The 20,519-nt window shown below is 43.5% G+C and overlaps 1 protein-coding gene across 1 annotated transcript in view; it reads left to right on the top strand.

The window, feature by feature from the left end:
- jph3b (junctophilin 3b) overlaps positions 1–20,519 on the top strand; it is a gene marked incomplete at its 5' end in the record, with an annotated part of 58,307 nt that overhangs the window by 6,418 nt on the left and 31,370 nt on the right. Inside the window, 2 exons of the mRNA XM_079502367.1 lie at positions 17,595–17,844; positions 18,467–18,718. Coding sequence (XP_079358493.1) covers positions 17,595–17,844; positions 18,467–18,718 — 502 coding nt within the window. The remainder of the gene's footprint in view (positions 1–17,594; positions 17,845–18,466; positions 18,719–20,519) is intronic.

Raw genomic sequence — 20,519 nt, 5'->3', positions numbered from 1 at the left:
GGGTGCACGAAGGAACAGACGGAGGGGGATCATGGCAGGTCCCCTGCTAAAAGTCCCGAGCAACACAAGGGTTTGGAAATGACAGTTTTGTATAACCGGTCGACCTGCTTGTCACACAGAGCTGACGTATCACTATTTTTTCTTGAGCCTGTTGTTGGGGACATCCTGGATGCTGAGATGTACCTCGTACGCGTTCGTAGTGACTATACTACGAATTTCTATGGACTATCTCAATTGTTTGATAGTGTAGCCGATACACTACACTATCAAACAATTGAGATATTCCATAGAAATTCGTAGATACATACAATTTAGACCAGACCAGTCTATCAGACTTTTTTGGATGGAAGGGTAGAATAAGGACAAAGGAGAAGAAGTCAGAATAGCAGATAATTAACATGTGGGGGTACAGAATGCTGATAGTGGGGTAGAGTGACAGATTGATGGATGGACAGAGATGATGTTTATAGACTCGCAGTCGCAGCGCAGTCCACCCAGTTGAACTGGCAACCACCTCGATGCTGAGATGTACCTCGTACGTGTTCGTAGTGACTACTACGAATTTCTATGGACTATCTCAATTGTTTGATAGTGTAGCCGATAGTGTAGCCGATCATCAAACAATTGAGATATTCCATAGAAATTCGTAGATACATACAATTTAGACCAGTCTACCAGACTTTCCTCAGAGAAGAGTTCAGTTCAGGTCCAGTTAGGCTGAATATGTATCCCAGTCGAAGATGCACGCACACACACACACGCATGCGCACACACACACACACACACACACACACACACACACAGTCACACACACACACACGAAAGGTGTTAAGTTCGGGCAAACAGCTACATGCGGTCAAAGCCTTGTTACATAACTATAAGTACTGTAGCAGGTCATTACAACACTGATATGAACTTCATGCACGCACATGCACACACACACACACACACACGCACACGCACAAAGGATGGAAGGGTAGAATAAGGACAAAGGAGAAGAAGTCAGAATAGCAGATAATTAACATGTGGGGGTACAGAATGCTGATAGTGGGGTAGAGTGACAGATTGATGGATGGACAGAGCTGATGTTTATAGACTCGCAGTCGCAGCGCAGTCCACCCAGTTGAACTGGCAACCACCATTATTACACAATGATTATTAATCTCAATTATTTTGTGTTTCCATGTTGAAATATGTTCATAGTACGTTTAAAAAAAGCAGTAATAGCTGATCTACAAGCTTACAACGGGTCGCAAACGTTTTACTTTAAAAAAAAAAATGCCAGTAATTCCTTGGTACAGTATATTTCCGTTATTTGTCATATCTGCCCTGTGCGCTTTTTCAATACGAAGCCTACAAGGCAAAACAAATGTCATTTCTATTCATAATGTTCCGTTGCCAAAAATTAAATCGTGGACATAAATGTGTAATCGTGACAGCCCTATACCTGCAAGAGCGATGTGATTTCTCTGCGCTCTGTGCAACGTGTTGCAACGCAAATCATTGGCGTGGACACTCTGGACAGGTCTCAAAGATCGATGGATGATGGAACGGCCAAGTGGATAGATGGATGGAGGGACAATTATGATATAATTGTAATGATTGATATCTTTTAATTTGACAGTGTGAGCGCGCAATGGCATAGTGTGGAGACAGAAGTAAAGAGCAGATATCATTTGAAGGGAAAGACTAATCATGAATGCCGAGTCTGAGCTGATCTACTGATGAATGGGAGAGCCGTGTTGGAACGTTCTGTATTTGATCCTAGATACAGTAATTGCAGAAGAGATTGGCCTAGTTGCAGAATGTGTCGTTTCATTCATTCTTTTTATTTTGTTTCCCCACGTGGTTCTGTCTTGTCTGTCTGTCTGTCTGTCTGTCTGTCTGTCTGTCTGTCTGTATTGTACTGTACTGTACTGTACATCCATTGGATTTACCATACAAACACTCAAGTATTGCAGCAGGCTACACAACCACAAACTTTTACCACTAATGGTGTTTGAAGAGTAGCACATTTTTAGCACATTTTTCGTTTTCGTATTGTTTTCGTTCCATGATCTCTAACTTTAAATAACTAACTAACTACAGGCGGGTTGCCAGCAGCTGTCTGCTTTATGATGAGGAGGATGGACGGTATTTCACGTAGCGCCCTCTCTTATTTTTTAATCTTCCCATGCTTTGCTTTCATGTTTAATTCATGTTTAAGTGTCCACAGACCTTATCTTCTACTTCTATCGTATTGCGAATAGTGAAAATAGCCATTCTACAAGCACTGTAGGATCTAGCGGATTCGAGTGTTATCAACCCACATCGAGTATGTTACTTATCAAGCCCATTTAATGGAGCCAGTTGGCTATTTTCTCAATTATTATTATTATTACTTGCGCAAGCAGAGCGTGCAAGTAATGTTATCAGTCAGGTGCTACGATGCGTATGTCCCATGACGTGATGAAGATATGTACCAATGTCCCTTAGCAGCAAAAGATATGACGTCAAATGCTGGCACGGCACATACGGAAGCAGACCGTACAGGTATGTTTTCCGCGCATGTCCCATGACGTGATGAAGATATGTACCAATGCCAGGGTATAATTGGTTTACGATGGTGACGTAATGATATGTTTCAGTGTCGGGTGAATTAAAGGGACATACGCATCAAACCACCCGAGTAACCACATTATACCACTAACCAACTCAGAAATTACATATACATACATATAGACGTATATATATAGACATATGAGCATATGACGTGATGAATATATGTACAGGGTATAATTGGTTATCGATGGTGACGTAACGATGACATGTTTCAGTGTCGGGTGGACTAAAGGTAATGCCCCTATGTATACATGTATGTAATCTGACACCACTGCCATACCAGGCATAAGTAATCATTACCATACTTCAAAACTTTTTTTCCTCCAAAAGCAAGGTACGTAGCAAATGGCTAAACCTAATAATTCAATATTGCAAATGTTTCAGTGCTTGCGCACTAGGCCTACTTGTGTGCAACAAGCAAGTAGGCACTCGACAGAGTGCAGTTCTAGTTATTAATATTCTTATTTAGCAAAAATGTTTGGCTATAATGGCACGCCCCAAAATATGCATGCCCGGTTTAAAGTGGTTACAGTTCCGTTGAAGCAGATATTTTGTATGGCTGACTAAATGACTAGTGTAGGCTGTGACCACATGCTCCTGGTTAACCTACAGTAGATGGATGTCGTTTTCAGTTGTCCCTCCTTTCAATTACTTAATAGGAAAAATATACAGGATGAACGGCAGCATAACAGCAACAGGTTGCTCGATGTCTTTCCTGGGCAGCATTCTATTACGCTAATAGCGTGGATTCATCAAAGCTGTCCGTCCGTCTGTCTCTCATCCAAACCAAGAGTATAGTACCGAGCCAGAACGTTCAAAAATGGTTGCCTGGTCTGCCCCGAGTGCTTTGAAGCACTTTCAACCCTGCGTCCCTGTTTTATTGATGTCATATTATGCTCTAGGAATCCAAACGTTGAATAAAAAATACAAACGGGAGCACGTAGAACAGTCACCCTATATCGCGTATGTCACGCGATATAGGGCTTTAATCAATCACTCTGCACTAGAGAAAACACTACGTTCCCCTATCATCCTCAAACAACCAACCTTTTCTAAAAAAACACTAATATAATATATGTTATTATGGATGAGCATTGTTTCATTCCTGCCACCTCCTCCTCTCTCTCCCTCCCTCTCTCTCTTCCTCCCTCTCTCTCCTTTGCTCTACTGCATTTCTGCGGAGCCACTCGGTACAGTAAGGGTTTCCATAGCAACCGCTCACCGACATGCATCAGGTCAGCATGTCACGAGGGACTCAGTGTTCCTCGCTGCTATAGGCTGGCCCGCTGGTGGTACTGAACCGTGATTGGTGGTCTGTGCTGGCTGGGGCTAATGGTGTTTACCGAGATGAGCAGCTAAGCTGACTGATTACCGACCACAGAGGGAGAGATGGAGATGGAGAGAGAGATAAGAAAGATAATAAAGACAGCAGTTGTTTGTATAGGGCCCACAAAGATTCAGTGATGGTGTCAGTGAGAGGTTAAATGAGTCATATTGTGTACTGTAGGGAGAGGGGGGAAATTACTACTCTCAGTATAGAGAAGAACAGAGCCGATCTTAATGTAATGGTTGTAGTGTCTGCACAGATAATACATCACACACAGGGTTCGGTATGAATTGAATACCCTTTGTGCCCCCTTAATACGCATGCACACTAAACGAGTAAATGAGTGTGTCAGAAAGGCCATTAGAGTGACAATTGGCATTGTGGAGGTACCATCACTATGAGGAGATGGCTTCCAGGGAATTGGTTAAGAGTTGGCCTAGGTCTATATAGGATGGGAATGTGTGATGGGAAGGTTATTAGGTTATTTGTGTGTGTGTGTGTGTGTGTGTGCGTGTGCGTGTGCGTGTGTGTGTGCGTGTGTGCGCGTGCGTTACATACAGGGTATTATTTTAAGGGTTGATCGACATCATGCTGCGACACTTGCAGCAGCTAAAATAGGGTAGGTTTTGCTGAATTCGGTCACAGAGGCAAGTTCACTTTTTTGGGATACTTATGAGCCATGAGTACACAGTAAAACCCTGAGTGACTGACTCAGTCCACAGTGTTCTCAGTCAGCCTCTCTACGCAGCATGTTGCTGAACAACATCTCAACAGTGTGTATTTGACAGAATAATGTGTGGGAGGAAGCTAGCCTTCCGGCAAGTAAGTGAACTCCTGCCATCCTGTAAAGTCATAGCCTGCCCCATACTAGACATATAAACATAAGACGCCTCATCCGTCCGGCTCTGGGGCATCATGTATATCAACGGAAGGCAACATGGAGACAACGGGAAGCGACTTGGCCATAGCTTTCCCGAGATTCCTTGCGAAGCATAGCGGAAGCAAAACGGAAGAACGGAAGGGGACGTTCGGTATAGGCCAATCAGAGTCGCGACTCCCTCTTTCCCAGCAGCCACTTGCCTTCCAATTGACTTCCTCAATTGACAGGTCGCTCCAACGAACTGCAGCGACCAATGAGACATCTATATTTTTTAATATCTATGGCCTGCCTCAGCCCGTGTGATTTCTGCTATAGAGGGGCGGGTGCTATAGAGTGGCGGGTGCTATAGAGGGGCGGGTGCTGTAGAGGGGCGGGTGCTGTAGAGGGGCGGGTGCTATAGAGGGGCGGGTGCTGTAGAGGGGCGGGTGCTGTAGAGGGGCGGGTGCTATAGAGTGGCGGGTGCTGTAGAGGGGCGGGTGCTATAGAGTGGCGGGTGCTGTAGAGGGGCGGGTGCTGTAGAGGGGCGGGTGCTATAGAGGGGCGGGTGCTGTAGAGGGGCGGGTGCTGTAGAGGGGCGGGTGCAGAGGGGCGGGTGCTATAGAGGGGCGGGTGCCGGCTGAAACAGCCGGTGGATCCTATTGGTTCACCGATCTGGAGCTGATCTTCATATTGTTGTGCACCTGGCCTATAGGGGGTGCCAAGGTACACAACAAACAGACAGGGGAGACACAGTTTACCAAAGAAATAGAATTTATGAATTAAGCAAAAATAAGGAATCAAGGAATACATCATGAATAAACAGATGAAGTGTGGAAATCAGTAGTCAGTGGTGTAGTGCCGCTAGTGCGTGTATGCATGAGTGAAGTGTGTGTGGGTGCGTGTTGCATGCATTAACCAAAATGTTGAAAAGGGTGCATAGCTGGCGAGGTGCAGAAAGCAAATGAAACGAACAGAACTGGGGAAGGACTCAAGGAAGCTTTGAGAAGGAAAGGACATGGTCACGTGACGTGACTGGGCTGCGCCATGACACTTTCATGGATGCTTTCATGGGAGCCAAACTACACCCGGAAGTTCGGCAGAATGCACTGGAGTCGATGAGAGCTCAGTGACCAGCTCATGAACAAACACTATTTCTGAATGACTGAGACCTTTTGTAAAGTAATCGCTTCTGGAAAACAACAGAAGACATAACACATTATTGTCTGCTGTGTTGTTTTTCGATGTGTACACTGTGTAATGTTTATAGACCTGGAGGCGTTATCAATGCCATTTGGCTATTCTGAGTGGCCAAACAGCATTGACCACGCCTCCAGGTCTTAAGTTAAGTCATAAGACCTGGTACTTAAGACACGCATAATACTGCCCATGGTATCTAAAGAGCACAAAGTACCTTTCTGAACGTACCAAGTATTGCGAGACTTCCCACCGTTTCCTGTCTTGCGATACCAGAAACGATACCTGCTGCCGTTTAGATCCTCAGATAAAATTATATACTGTGCAGTGTGCACTCTGTGCACATCGAAAAGCAAGTGATTAGAAAACAACCTGTGATATATCTTTGTTTATATTCCTGAACCGATTATATGACAAAAGGTCTCAATTGTTCAGAAATAATGTTTGTTATGAGCTGGTCCAGCCGGTTCCATTCACTGCCATTTATTCATTGAACTTCCGGTGTGGATTGGGCTCCCATGAAAGTGTCATGGCGCAGCCCAGTCACGTGACCATTCCTTGGAAGGACTGGGGAAGCAGGCATTTATAGGGCATCGATGCCCCGGCCCAGGTGCGAGCTGATCATCATTAGCAGCTCTGCTCCCCAATCCTATTGGACACAATAATACAAATGATTAGGAAAGTACAAAAAAACATAATCACATGACCCCAAATAAGTGAAGTACTGTAGGCCTACTACTAGGCATTATATATTATAGCATATTATAGCAAATATACACACACCATACACAACCTAGGTCCTAGGGAACCGTCACAATATAAAATCCAAATACTACAGATACATTGCACATTTCCCCCTACATAGCCGATATTTTCAATAATCTGTACAATGCATCCTGAATCCCATAAACCAAATACAATAAACAGTCTGTAAACAATAACACTTCGGCATCCACAGTGAACGACATTCACCCTTTTCCCCCTACCAGCTATGGGTGCTAATTCTTTGAGTTCTGAACAGTTTGTACGTCTCAAGGTCCGTCCGTGTATTTCATCTAAAAGTTACATGACACGTTTTCCCTTGTCCATGCGGATCGCACCGAGCATTTCACTTTGTTTGTGTGAACCTGACTGTGTACCGCGTGCCGTTCGTTCCAAACATGTCCTCTCGCAGCTCACGTTCATCTAGACTGCGCGAATAGCCCATTCACGCAGCCGGAAGACCCTGGGTTCCGCGTTCCGGCTCGACCCTTCAAAATACAAGTTTAACATTGTGGCAGCCATATAACCCCACACTGAAAAGGCAACTGTTCGCCAAGGCCTTTGACTCTGTGCTTGTTTTGCTCTGTTTTGGTTAAAGCGTCTTTGCATGCCGCTATTCAAATCTAACTTATCTAAGTTATTATTACCGTATTGCATCGCCTCTGCCTGCTCCTGGTCTGGCAAAGATTCTCACCCACCCCCCCTCTCATCACTCCATCAAGAGCTTCTTTTTGAGGGGCGCTATAGCCCCTCCAATGCATGGCTTCACCGAAATTACATCATCAAGTCTATGGACTTTAAATGTTGCCATTAGCTTCTGTATTAGCCTTTGCACGCTCTTTTCTCAGAAACTAGGGCGCTGTCCATGGTTTTGAACAAATCGCAAATGTTCCTTTGTGATTATCCAGTGATCACGATTGGAACATTGGCATTTTCTAAAGTAAGGATTGGCCTCATTTTAACTCACTAGCATTAACGCTAATACTTTAGCATCCAAGATGTAACCAAAACCGTCATCTGCCTGGTATAAATACTACCCTCGCTGCGCCCCTCACTTCACACGAGTGTGATTTTTTTTAACCTACCATAACCCATGGCACCCCATGAGACAAAGGCAGAAATGTGCATTCGTATTGGTCGGACTACGGAATAGATTGAATGGGCGAGGAGGAGCCAATGGCCGAGCAACTCGCTGCAAACTATTCTGTTTTGGTGGGGTTTTTTTCTCTCCCTCTCTCTTGACTGACAAGTCAAGGGGAGACGAGGTTAATTTGGGGAGGCAGCCGCCTCCCTCGCCTCTATTGTAAAGCCACGCCTGCCGTCCACTATTGCTATTTCCAGAATTAACCCATTTTGGGCGGGAACCCCTTTTGGTGTTAGCATTATGTTATGCTTTAGCTATTGAAAAATAGCAGATCTACAAGCTCATAGCGCGCCACCGAGTGGCGCGCTATGAGCTTGTAGGTCTGCTATTTTTGAAAAATCGTGAAAATATTTATTTCAGAAAACTGGAGGATTTAGAAGATTTTTTTTTAATTTCGAGGTCAGGCCAAAATGGATTAAATGCAGGCCCAGAGAGACATAGATGGTGCTTTATCCTGGAAGCAGAAGACAGCCGTGTGCATTCGTAGAAGAGACAATTATGAATTCATCCCGGAAGGTTGGCGCGCGATCAAATCTCGCTCGGATGTTTACACCACTTTGTGATCTTTCTGCGTTCCCGCTCTCCCTGCTGCTGCCATGCTGACCCCTTCCCTCAAAAAATGCAAATCACTGGCGTCCTTTAAAAACAGGCCTTAAAATCCAGCAGGCCAAAGCGAGAGGAAACTAGAAGAAGTGCACCTCGGGGGCACAGGTTTCCACCAGGATTGATATTTGGATAAAATCTGAAGGACTAACATAAAAAAGAGTGTTGCACATAAATGGGCCTCCTGGTGGCGCTTGAAAAGGCACAATTGAAAAATGCAGGCCAGATGTTTTTCCTTGGGCTGTAGGGAGTGTGCACACAACATTTTGTGCATACAACGTTTAATGCAGATCGGTGCAAGACGTGACTTGGCCTGTTATAGCGCCACCATGAGGCTGATTTGAAAAATGTCAAGTGGTATTTCCTCCTCAGCCTAGTGGGAATATGCGTGCACAGTTTCACTGCTCTCGGGCCCTGCGTTCATGATTTGCAGCATTTTGTACAAAACGGGACACTCCTGAAAACTTTGGAAGGCAATCTTAGCCAATCAGTGTAGAATCTGAGAAATCCAACAGACACGTCTTGATCACATGCACTACAGAGATCATGTGTACCGATTTGCGTGAGATTTGGATGAAATCTGTGCGACTAATATAATAACTAATATATGTTTTGCAGAAATCGGCCTCATGGTGGCGCTATAACTGGGAGATGTGGAAAATGCAGGGAAAATGTTTTGCTATGGCCTCTAGAGAGTGCGCATACAAAGTTGTACACAGATCGATGCAGTTATAGGTAAAAACAGGAATTGGCCTGTTATAGCGCCACCATGAGGCTGATTTAAAAAGAATGAAGTGGCATTTCGTCCTCGGCCTAGTGGAAATGTGCGTGGAAATGTTTGTATTTTCCGTGTCATGTTCCAGTTATCTAAACTCTAAAGAATGCCTGCTATTATCTCACATAGTATATTCCAGCACCAAGGATAGCTCTGTGACTCGTGGCCAGGCAGATGTGGTAAAGACAGACCCAGTAACCTACTGTAGTACGCCATTATTTCAAAACACACTGTTCCTCATTTTTAAAGATGGAGTGCAGTGCAGTGATTTTATTTTTAATTTTTTCCCAGATTTGCATGTTGTTCATGAGGTGACGGTACTTCATTAGACCCCTCTGTGTGGTTGTTATGTGCAATGATGTCTTCCCTTTGTATTTAGGGTTTCTTTCTGGAGGCTGAAACCTCGACAGTCAAAACGTGCCAATGAAAAAAACAGTGATAGTCACATCACAATATCACCCCCTCCCATAACCCCTCCCCCTTGATCATACAACAACAGCTGTGGGTGCGGCTTCAGTTCAGGTGGCTCACCACCCATCACCACCCACCAGGCAAACCAGGCATTCTTAATGAACTGGTGGGCATGTGTCCACATAAAAATGTAATTTTAACAAATACTGTACACTTTTTGGAACAAATTCTTCCTCCTTATATAATACAATAATATCTGATGATGAAGTGCGCGTGGCTGACCAGGCTACATTAGTATAGGCTTTACTGTATTTCAGTATATTTATTTTTGAGGGGCGCTAGACCCGGCCTCCTATGTCCAGCTTTCCGTTTTTGTGTGAAAAACAAACACGGGCTGATCACCCATTTGATTGGCTGAGCAAAGTACATAATTGAGGATAAAAGTGAGGGCAGAAAAGGGAATACGCCAAAAATGATTGGCCAGAATGACATTTGTGGTGATTTGATTGTTTAGAGTCTGTAATCTCTCAATTAATTTTAACGTAGCAGTACGGCCCATGTCAGAATTTAGGAAAGTGGCTGGTACTTACCGACTCAATGTGTCTATAGCTGTACAAGTAAGACGCGTAAACGCGGGGAGCGAACGCAGCTGTTGTGGCAGTCTGACACACACACACACACACACAGAGCTTTTATTCCCCTTTTTTAATTCTTTTTTTTAAGTTAATTTTTTTGTTCTCTTTTTTGTTAATTTTCTTTTGTTAATTTTTCTTTTTTCTTTTTTTTCTTTTTTTTTAAATTATTATAATTTTTTTTATTTGTTTTGATTATTTATATATTTTTTAAAGTTTTATTTTTTTTGCGTGTGCATGCGCGTTTGTGCGTGTGTACGTGCGTGCGTGTGTGTTTTTGTGTATGATACAGCTGCGCCCTCTGGTGGCGGGCGGGTGGTGTTACAGCGTGACACACGGACACACAGACAGACATGTTCTGCTGGGTCTCATAGTAAAGGCTCACTGGCGTTTGCAAACAGGCACTTCTTGCAGTTGGAGGGATTTCATGCATCCCTAACCTTTAGCCACAGCATTGAGTGATCCGGTAGGTGACATTTATCTCCAATCAAGTTAATAAGAGCTCTGTCCTTGTCTACCAATTGTGATGTGAGCAATATCTTAAAATTCCAAACAATACTCAAAACAGTCAAAAGGCGCTACAATATAACCCGACCACCGCTTTACCCTTTGGTGACACTGACGTACAATTATCAAATAGAGGATCGATTCATGGAATGTTTCCCCATGTTTATTAACCTGGTCATCAATTGCAACTCTCCAAGGGATAGAGTCAATAGTAGTCTGCAATCTGCGTGCTTGTAAGGCGAAAACAACAGATCTACAGGAGATTGTGAGCTTTTTAGATGTTCTTTTTTGGCTCTTCATTGTACAACGTACTGTGGGGCGAGAGTGGACTATATAGACACTGATTATAATACGTAAATTATAATGAATATAATTACAGTAAATTGGTCACAGAAATGGAGCTATTGTCTTTGGTGACACGGAGAGAGAGACGGCAGAAAGAGGCAAGCAGGCTGAACAGACCCAAACAGAGGACTGGGATTTTCCACTTCACCGTCTGGGTCTAATTTTTCTACGCTGTCAGCAGAAACCTGCAATACTCTGTCCTTGCAACAAATATACCGTAGGCCTACAGGTGATATTTGCTCTTGATACTATCTCTCTCTCTCAACTCACATTTGTACCAGTAGTCTGACTTTATACAGCTCTTTACAGGCAGAAGTCAAGCAGGACATAGCTACTGTAACATAACAGTTTGACTGTGGGATAAAAACATCGCAGTCCCCATTTGACTGCCTAGTTTTTAATTTAAGTGGTGCAACCACTTCCTTAAGTGAGTATGTGTGTGGGTGGGTGCCTGCCTGCCTGGGTGGCTGGGTGCGTCTGAGCACGAAAACCACCTGTGCGCAACCTAATACACACACAAACACACACGCACATATTAACTGTATATATGGTGATTTTGGGTGTGCCAGTATAGTACAGTGACAGTACAGTACTGAGGGGACCCTCCCGGGGACCCCCACACGGAGTTGCACCACTTACTTCACACAGGTGTGATTTTCACTAACCTTTGAAGAACCACCACACTGCAAACTATTCTGTTTTGGTGGGGTTTTTTTCTCTCCCTCTCTCTTGACTGACAAGTCAAGGGGAGACGAGGTTAATTTGGGGAGGCAGCCGCCTCCCTCGCCTCTATTGTAAAGCCACGCCTGCCGTCCACTATTGCTATTTCCAGAATTAACCCATTTTGGGCGGGAACCCCTTTTGGTGTTAGCATTATGTTATGCTTTAGCTATTGAAAAATAGCAGATCTACAAGCTCATAGCGCGCCACCTCATCGCTCCGTTTCATGAAAAATCCACCTTAAAACGGTGTGATCCTTTGTTGTGTAGTGTTGAAAAATAATCCAAAGTGCCGATCAATAACAAAGAGCGGAGGACACCCGTATCGCGCCGCCATTGCCATTGGAATGCATTGGGCCTCAATTTCCCAGAAGCCTTTGCATGCCAGTGCAAAGGTGACATCATCCGAACACGTCACCTATCCCACTCTGCCCGATGGAAACCCTGTATAAGTCTTCAAACGTATTAAAAACGCGAATTAAACAATGAAAACAACTTGTATAACTCGTGAACGGGAGGGAAGCTGTTCTACATCAATTAACTTGTGTAACTCTGTGAATGATTGTGATTGGTTTAAAATATTTACAGTAGGCCTACAGAGTTCACAAGTTCCAACAAGTTTTATAAAGATTGGATAGATGTATACGCTCATTAATTGAAGGCCAAATGTGTCCTGCGTTTGATCATTAACGACACCCCTTTCTGGACAATAGAACAAAATTCATTGGGGGAAATGTTTGTGTTTGGACCTGAGTGCCCAACGGGGGGGCTCTATTGGTCTAATTTGTCGTTTGTGTCATGCCGTGCCCATTCATTTGCATTTGTACCACCCCTAACGGTTGATTTCAATGGAAATGTGCTTATCCCATTTTAGGCGGGAATCCCTTTTGGTGTTAGCATTATGTTATGCTTTAGCTATTGAAAAATAGCAGATCTACAAGCTCATAGCGCGCCACCGAGTGGCGCGCTACGAGCTTGTAGGTCTGCTATTTTTGAAGAATCGTGAAAAGTGACATGAAAGTGTTTGAGAACGACTGACAAAGAAAAACATAGCTTTTTCAAGAAAACAGTCAGGATTTAGAAGACATTTGCAGAATCGTTCCCAGGTCAAAATGGGTTAACATAGCAGTACGGAAGAACGACTGACATAGAAACATAGCTTTTTCAGAAAACTGTCAGGATGTAGAAGACATTTTTAGAATCTGATCTCAGGTCAAAATGGCTTATACTGTCTGTTCATCCTGCGTGGCTCACTAGCAGGCCTACGTTTTAGGAGGAAGTGTGTGCTTTCCTTAATGAAATTAGAGAAGATCTAGTAGACAGCCTGTAGTGACTGTAACTGTACACAGTGCAAATCTGTGTACCGGAGAGAGCATAGATGGATATTATGTAGCTTCATCGGTATTAGCTTATCTCTGTATATCTGGATTCTTTGCGCAAGACGTAATATTTTTGGTCCTGTTTGTCCAATCCTTGAAAACAGTGGCTCAGATGGTTTGATTGATTGATTATTGAAATATTTATTAACAGTTTGCAGAATTACAGTACATTTCAAGCACAAACTCAATACAAAGACTGATAACTGTGAGTGGACGACCCAATTAAGCATTACACTTGTTTACAAGAGGTTCCACCATGTTCAATTCATCAAAACATTTAGAGACGTACAAATAGACACTTCTATATAGTCAAAGAACAGAACAGGAATTCATCATACAGTAAAGGAGGTAAAAAGGGAAAAGAAACATATACAGTGAGGGAAAAATGGGGGGGGGGGGGGGGGCGGTGGGGGGGGATTCAGATTTTACGGGGGCCAGTTTCGAATTGCAGCCGTCCGTAGGTGCCCTTTGAGAGCGGTTTTGAAGGAGTCAAGGGATTCGCATGTCTTAATGACTGTTGGTAGGGCGTTCCACATTTTGGTGGCATACAGTAGGAGCGAAAATAATTTAGTCCCTTGTTTGTGCCGAATCTGGGTTGTACATGGTTCGTTGCACTCCCTCTGGTGTTGTGGGTGTGGACTTCGTTAACATTAAGGAAGTATCTAGAGTAGCGCTGCCTCCTGTGAACTGAGAGCTTTAGTCCATTGTTAGATCCTCGGCCCCTCCTGGCTCTGTGTCGAAAGTGTCCTTGAGCAAGACGCTTAACTCCTGAACATGTCAGTTTAGTACGTTGTGTGGTGTCATATTGCGAGGTCACTTTTGAGTGTAGGCGATTGTAAAAGTAATGGCTCTTTTTGTGTGTGTTCCAGCAGGGAGGTATCAAGTTTGACTCTGCGTGAATGGCTGCTGCATGTCCAAACAAAGGGCTGTTTGGACATGCAGCCTCTTACAGAATTGCATGTGGAAAGATTCACATATTATTCTTATTGCTTTCTTCCTCGTCATTGCACTCAATCTCCCCTAATAGCCCCTTAATCGGTAATCCTATCTCTCTCTCGCGCGCGGGTGTGTGTGTGTTGGGGTGGGGGGGGTCTTTGATCTGTCTATCATATGGTCATGCAGCTGTGTACCAACATGATTACAAAGGCCTGACCAGATGTGCTGTGTGTGTGTGTGTGTGTGTGTGTGTGTGTGTGTGTGTGTGTGTGTGTGTGTGTGTGTGTGTGTGTGTGTGTGTGTGTGTGTGTGTGTGTGTGTGTGTGTGTGTGTGTGTGTGTGTGTGTGTGTGTGTGTGTGTGTGTGTGCACACATGCTGTCTTTGTGCTGGATTGTTTTCCTAGAATAGGGATGCTATACTGCTATAGGGTTCAAATGGTTAATTCAACATGAACACACTTGTTGGTAGAGAGACTAGTCTGTACTGTTATGTCCTCTTCCTCTCTCACACGTCCTGTCTGTCTGTCTGTCTGTCTGTCTGTCTGTCTGTCTGTCTGTCTGTCTGTCTGTCTGTCTGTCTGTCTGTCTGTCTGTCTGTCTGTCTGTCTCTCTCATCGTTCCTGTCCCTCCCTGGATCTAGCTGCCTGATAATATCTTAAATGGATAATCCTGTGTGTGTGTGTGTGTGTGTGTGTGTGTGTGTGTGTGTGTGTGTGTGTGTGTGTGTGTGTGTGTGTGTGTGTGTGTGTGTGTGTGTGTGTGTGTGTGTGTGTGTGTGTGTGTGTGTGTGTGTGTGTGTGTGTGTGTGTGTGTGTGTGTGTGTGTGCGTGCCAGCCACATTGAAAAATATTGTACTATAAAAATGCACAGCAACGTAACGCAGTGAAAGTAGTTGCATTCCATATATGGGCATTTTGTGGTGTGTTTGTGTGTGTGCGTGTGTGTGTTTTTGTGTTTGAGAGCGCTACAGAATGAATCACGGCAGTGCTATACAGTACGTCACAGATGAGCAGGAGGGATGGATCACTTGCACTCTTATTGGAATGCACTTCCGTTTGTGTGTGTGTGTGTGTGCGACGTGTGTGTGTGTGTCAGAGTGAGGCCAAGAGATACACACACACACACACACACTAGATGCCCTACTTTTCAGCAGCATGGTGATGCAATGTTATGGAGTATTGAGTCGATGGATGGATGGATGGATTGGGGGGGTGTGTGTGTGTGTGTGTGCATGTGCGTGCGACGTGCGTGCGCGCGCACGTGTGCGTGTTCGTGCGTGTGTGTGTGTGTCAGTGTTATGGAGTATTGAGTCGATGGATGGATGGATTGGGGGTGTGTGTGCGTGCGTGTCAGTGTTATGGAGTATTGAGTGTATGGATGGATTGATGATGTGGGTGTGTTATAAATAGATGGCCTGATAGAGGCTCCCAAGGAGAGAATGATCCACTATTCGACACATTCTATTCTATATGCCTGTTATGCCACGTTGTTGTTATTGTGATCTTTGGTATTTACTTTCGTTCCTCCTTCCTCCAAATGGACACTAGCCTATGCCCTATAGTCGATCTACAAGCTAACAATGCTTGTCGATGTAGATTGGCTAGTTGAACTATTTTTAAATGTTTTAAAATAGTAAAAAATGGCAAATAGGTTTAGGGATAAGGAGTAAGGGGTGGCACAAGATGGAGCCCTATGTGTGTGTGTGTTTACTGACCAGGGGGGTCATTGCCATGCTGTCATGTGGTGGACATTTTTGTCAAAATTCTATATATTCTTTTGCCACAGACATACAAAATGAGTGGACAATAACATCACCAGAAACACATAAAGACCTAGCCCTGAATGACCATAGCATGTCTGTAACTCTGAGAGTGTTCAAATGTTCAATGTTTTTGCAAATAAATTCATTTGAGAACCACTAGTACTAGTTGGACTCCTAAGTCCTAATGTGCCATAGTGTCGTAGTAAATAAGTGTTGCATATTCTAAAGAAAACCTGGAGGTCAATTGGGTCTGATCAAAAAAAGGTTGTAGTGGTGTGTATAAAAGGGACTAATGCTGTTATGTATTCTGCTCCCGTGACATGGAAGTCATTACAGATCCATTTCACACATATGACATACGTAGTTTCATTGGTGAACTGTTGTTTGAAATGTACATATACTTTGATAACTTATGAATATTATGTATTATCTAAGAAATATTTAACTATATTATGATTTGAATTCAGCTTTTGAATCAGAGCTTTGTGATTACATCCATGCACCTCCCTCCCTCTGGACAAACGCTTCATAAATAGAAATTAGTATATCTGAACTGTCTTGTGTGGAGATGTTTCTACATTCTTTATGGGGATGCGCACTAAGATAAGACACACCAGCAGTCCGACATGCGGAAACAATGGTCAGACTATACCGCTCGAACTGCGCTGCTCCTGTGCTTGCGGTTATGTTTAGGTTAGGGTTAGAGATAGGTTATCGATGTCGGACCAATGACTGTCGGACCAATGACTGTCGGACCAATGACTGTCGGACCAATGACTGTCTGACCAATGACTGTCTGACCAATGACTGTCGGACCAATGACTGTCTGACCAATGACTGTCTGACCAATGAATGTCTGACCAATGACTAGTCTTTATTATCCCATGTATAAAAGTCTGCTCTTGGCTTTACCTACTGTATAGCACATACTGTACCTATATTAACTCTTATTCTGTAATTCAGTGGTTCCCAAACTTTCCAGATCAAGACCCAAAAGAGAGATTAGGTGTTTGCCCGGGACCCCAACTGGCGAATTTTTTTTCACTAAGCTACTTCTTAAACATTAAATGTTTAAGAAGTAGCCTAGTGAAAATATTTTGTTTTCTAATTCATGGGATTTCTTTTTTGTTCATTAATTGAAAGGCAACAGACTAGACTAGAGTGACATACATTTCTCACATGGCATAAGTGTTGTATAAAATATAAAGATCGGATCGGGAAGAATCGGTATCGGCATGTCTCAAAATCAAATGATCGGAATCGGATCGGGAGCAAAAAAACGTGATCGGGACATCCCTAATTATTATTATTATTATTATTATTATTATTATTATTAGGAATACTTTAAAATAATACCCACATTTTTCACAGATTTTGATAGGGCCCCCCCCCATGATATCTATTTTTTTAGTCATGATGACATTTAAAAAAAGAGTATACTTTAAGTTGCCATGTATTGCTGTAGGCCTACTTCAATATATTTTTATGAGAAATATCTTTTATGGAATATATTACATGGGGTAAAATATACCCGGGTTTAGTGATGGTTTGAGAAAAGTTAAGTTTAGTGTTCTATAGGGTTAATCATGAATTGCATGAAGTCTAAGCTCTTCTTCTCGTGTGTCTCTGTGTGTGCAGGTACATTCCAGGGCCAGTGGGTGGGGGGGATGCGCCATGGCTACGGTGTGCGTCAGAGCGTCCCGTACGGCATGGCGGCCGTCATCCGCTCGCCGCTCCGCACCTCCATAAACTCCCTGCGCTCCGGTTCGGAGCACAGCAACGGCACTGCACTGCTGGACCGCACGGGTGGGACGGTCCCGCTCCCTCCTCACGTCCTCCCTCCGGCCCCCGGCACCGCCACCCTCACCACCAGCGTCTCCATGTCAAGGTTAGAATAGTTGGGGAGTTTACATTTTTCATTCGTTTTCTTTTTTTTCCTTTTTTTTTTTACTTCAGTTAGTTTTAGTTAGTTTCTTGAGCTGATTTGCTACTAGATTTATTATATTTTTTTATTTTGATAATGCTAATTGTGTAATAATATTGTGTAATAAAATCTCAAGAAAAGATTGCATTTTTAAAAAGATATATTCAGTTACAGATTAAGCTTATATATATATTGCCAAAAAGCATTTGGTCTATCATTTCAGTTTGTTTTAGTTTTGTAAACACCCAATACAGTTTCAGTTAGTTATTGTTTTATTTATTTATTTATTTTTATTCTAGTTTTATTTATTTCAGTTAACGGAAATATTTTTTTTACCCATTTAGACCTGAGGCTGATTAAAAAGAAAACTGCTTATAAATCCTAACAGTTTTCTATGTCAGTGGTGCTCAACCTTTTTCAGATGAGAATTATCTGCATTTGGCCGCGGACTCCCATCTGAAAATATGTTGTTCCAGGGACTCTGGAACCCTTTTCAATAGCTAAAGTTTAAAAAATACGGTTAAAACACCAAAAGGGGTTCCCGTCCGTCCAACAATGATAACCTTGCTGTCCGTCCATGTTGCAGCTCGGGCAGCGCGGGCAGCAGCCCCGCCGTGTCCCGCGGCGGCTTCGTGCTGACGGCCCACAGTGAGGCGGAGCTCCTGAAGGGGAAGCGGAAGGGCCTGTTCCGCCGCTCCATCCTCTCGGGCCTCAAGCTCAGGAAGTCTGAGTCCAGGAGCTCTCTGGCCTCCCAGAGGTCCAAGCAGAGCTCGTTCAGGAGCGAGGCGGGCATGAGCACCGTGTCCTCCGCTGCCTCCGACATCAACTCCACCATCAGGTAAGAAAATAATCAGTGGTGTGGATTGTGGAAAAAAGTATGGTCGCCATGCAGCGACTGCTCCAGAAGGTTTTGACTGGGGGTGCTATGGGGGTGCTGGCTATATGCATCTTGGTTTACATAGGAGTAAGTCAATTGACCTTATGCAGACCGCGGCCATCTTGCCAGCAAGGTGCGAACTAGGTGAAACTTCCCTTTGACAGCCCATTCATCCAAACAGAAAAGTCCTATCTAATTGTATTAAACCATGTCAAACCTGTTCTGTTCTTTGACTATATAGAAGTGTCTATTTGTACGTCTCTAAATGTTTTGATGAATTGAACAAGGTGGACCCTCTTGTAAACAAGTGTAATGCTTAATTGGGTCGTCCACTCACAGTTAACAGTCTTTGTATTGAGTTTGTGCTTGAAATGTACTGTAAATTCTGCAAACTGTTAATAAATATTTAAATCAATCAATCAAAACTCACCGACATTGCAGCTGTACAAAGAGCTTGAATTCTATCTGCTATCTGTTTCTTAAAAATCCACTGTAGACTTGTTATGAGCTACTTCCTGTCAAGAAAGTATTGGAGTTTGGAGTAGTAGTGAAGCAACCTCCTCCTGCGTCCTGCGTTATGTGCAAATTCAAAACAGGTGGTACGCAGGGCTGTGTTGAGTGATATCCAACGAGCACTCCCAAACGCTGACACTTAGGAAAGAATAACCTGCACGGAATTTCTTGACAGTAACATTTCTACGGTGGATTTCTATTCAACAAAAACTTTACAGATTGAAAGAGGATAATTCAAGCTCTGTAAAGCTGCAATGTTGCAGAGTTTGACGTTGTTTAATACTATTAGATAGGACTTTTCTGTTTGATGAATGGGCTGTCAACGGGAAGTTGCACATAGCACCTTGCTGGCAAGATGGCAGCGGTGTGCATAATGTCAATTGGGCTTGTTTGGGGCTAAGTCCCTATCTGAAACATTTTCTAAATATGAAATTAGACATACTTCAAACCCTTTCTCCCCCACGGCAGTGAACTTCACACCTCCAGAGAGCCCATTGTTCAAGTTAATGGGGTCATTTGCAATGTGCAGCGTTGTGAGCTTGTATGCAAATCAGGAGCGGATGATAACTTAGGTCATGTTGTAGTCTGGTTTGTAGTCATCAGAATTACCCATAATACTTCCCTGCATCGTAATTTTAGGGCCTACCCAATAAAACCTTGATGTGGCGTATGAATCCGGCAAGTTTCTTCAAGTACTTCTTGGAATAGTTTGTTTGGTATTTCCATATTTCATTCCAACTCGTAGCGACTGCAGGCGAGACTAAAAACAAACAGGGCGGTCCATAACTAATGAGAGGGGGGACCAAAACAAAGCGACGCAGAGGTTTTTATGTTTTTATCATCCGGTCTAAACCACACCCAGACGGGATCACACGGGGGATTTAGGAACACAGTCCAGGCTTTCCTCTGAGGTGGAAAGTCTGGTGACGCGAAGTTATCTGTCTATAGCAGTGGTTCCCAAACGTATTCATGTCAAGGACCCCCAAATCAACATTTATTAGGCCACGGACCCCCCATTTGAAAACATATGCCAGTGACCCCGATAAGGAAGGATGTTTACGGCTCTATAGCAGTGATTCCGAAACATATTCATTTCATGGACCCCCATTTTCACACGCATTATGCTACGGACCCCCAATTTATATTGTAAAACCGCTGTTAATTTAACTCAGAGTGTACAAATGGACACTCTCTGAGTTACAGACCGATAAGGGTCCATTTGGTTCCTAACTATCTCTAATTGAGCTAG

This window comes from Electrona antarctica (genome assembly GCF_951216825.1).
Source record: "Electrona antarctica genome assembly, chromosome: 5".
Classification (NCBI taxonomy): Eukaryota; Metazoa; Chordata; class Actinopteri; order Myctophiformes; family Myctophidae; genus Electrona; species Electrona antarctica.
The sequence above is the reverse complement of the archived record's forward strand: the minus strand, read 5'-3'. Positions and strand labels throughout refer to the sequence as shown.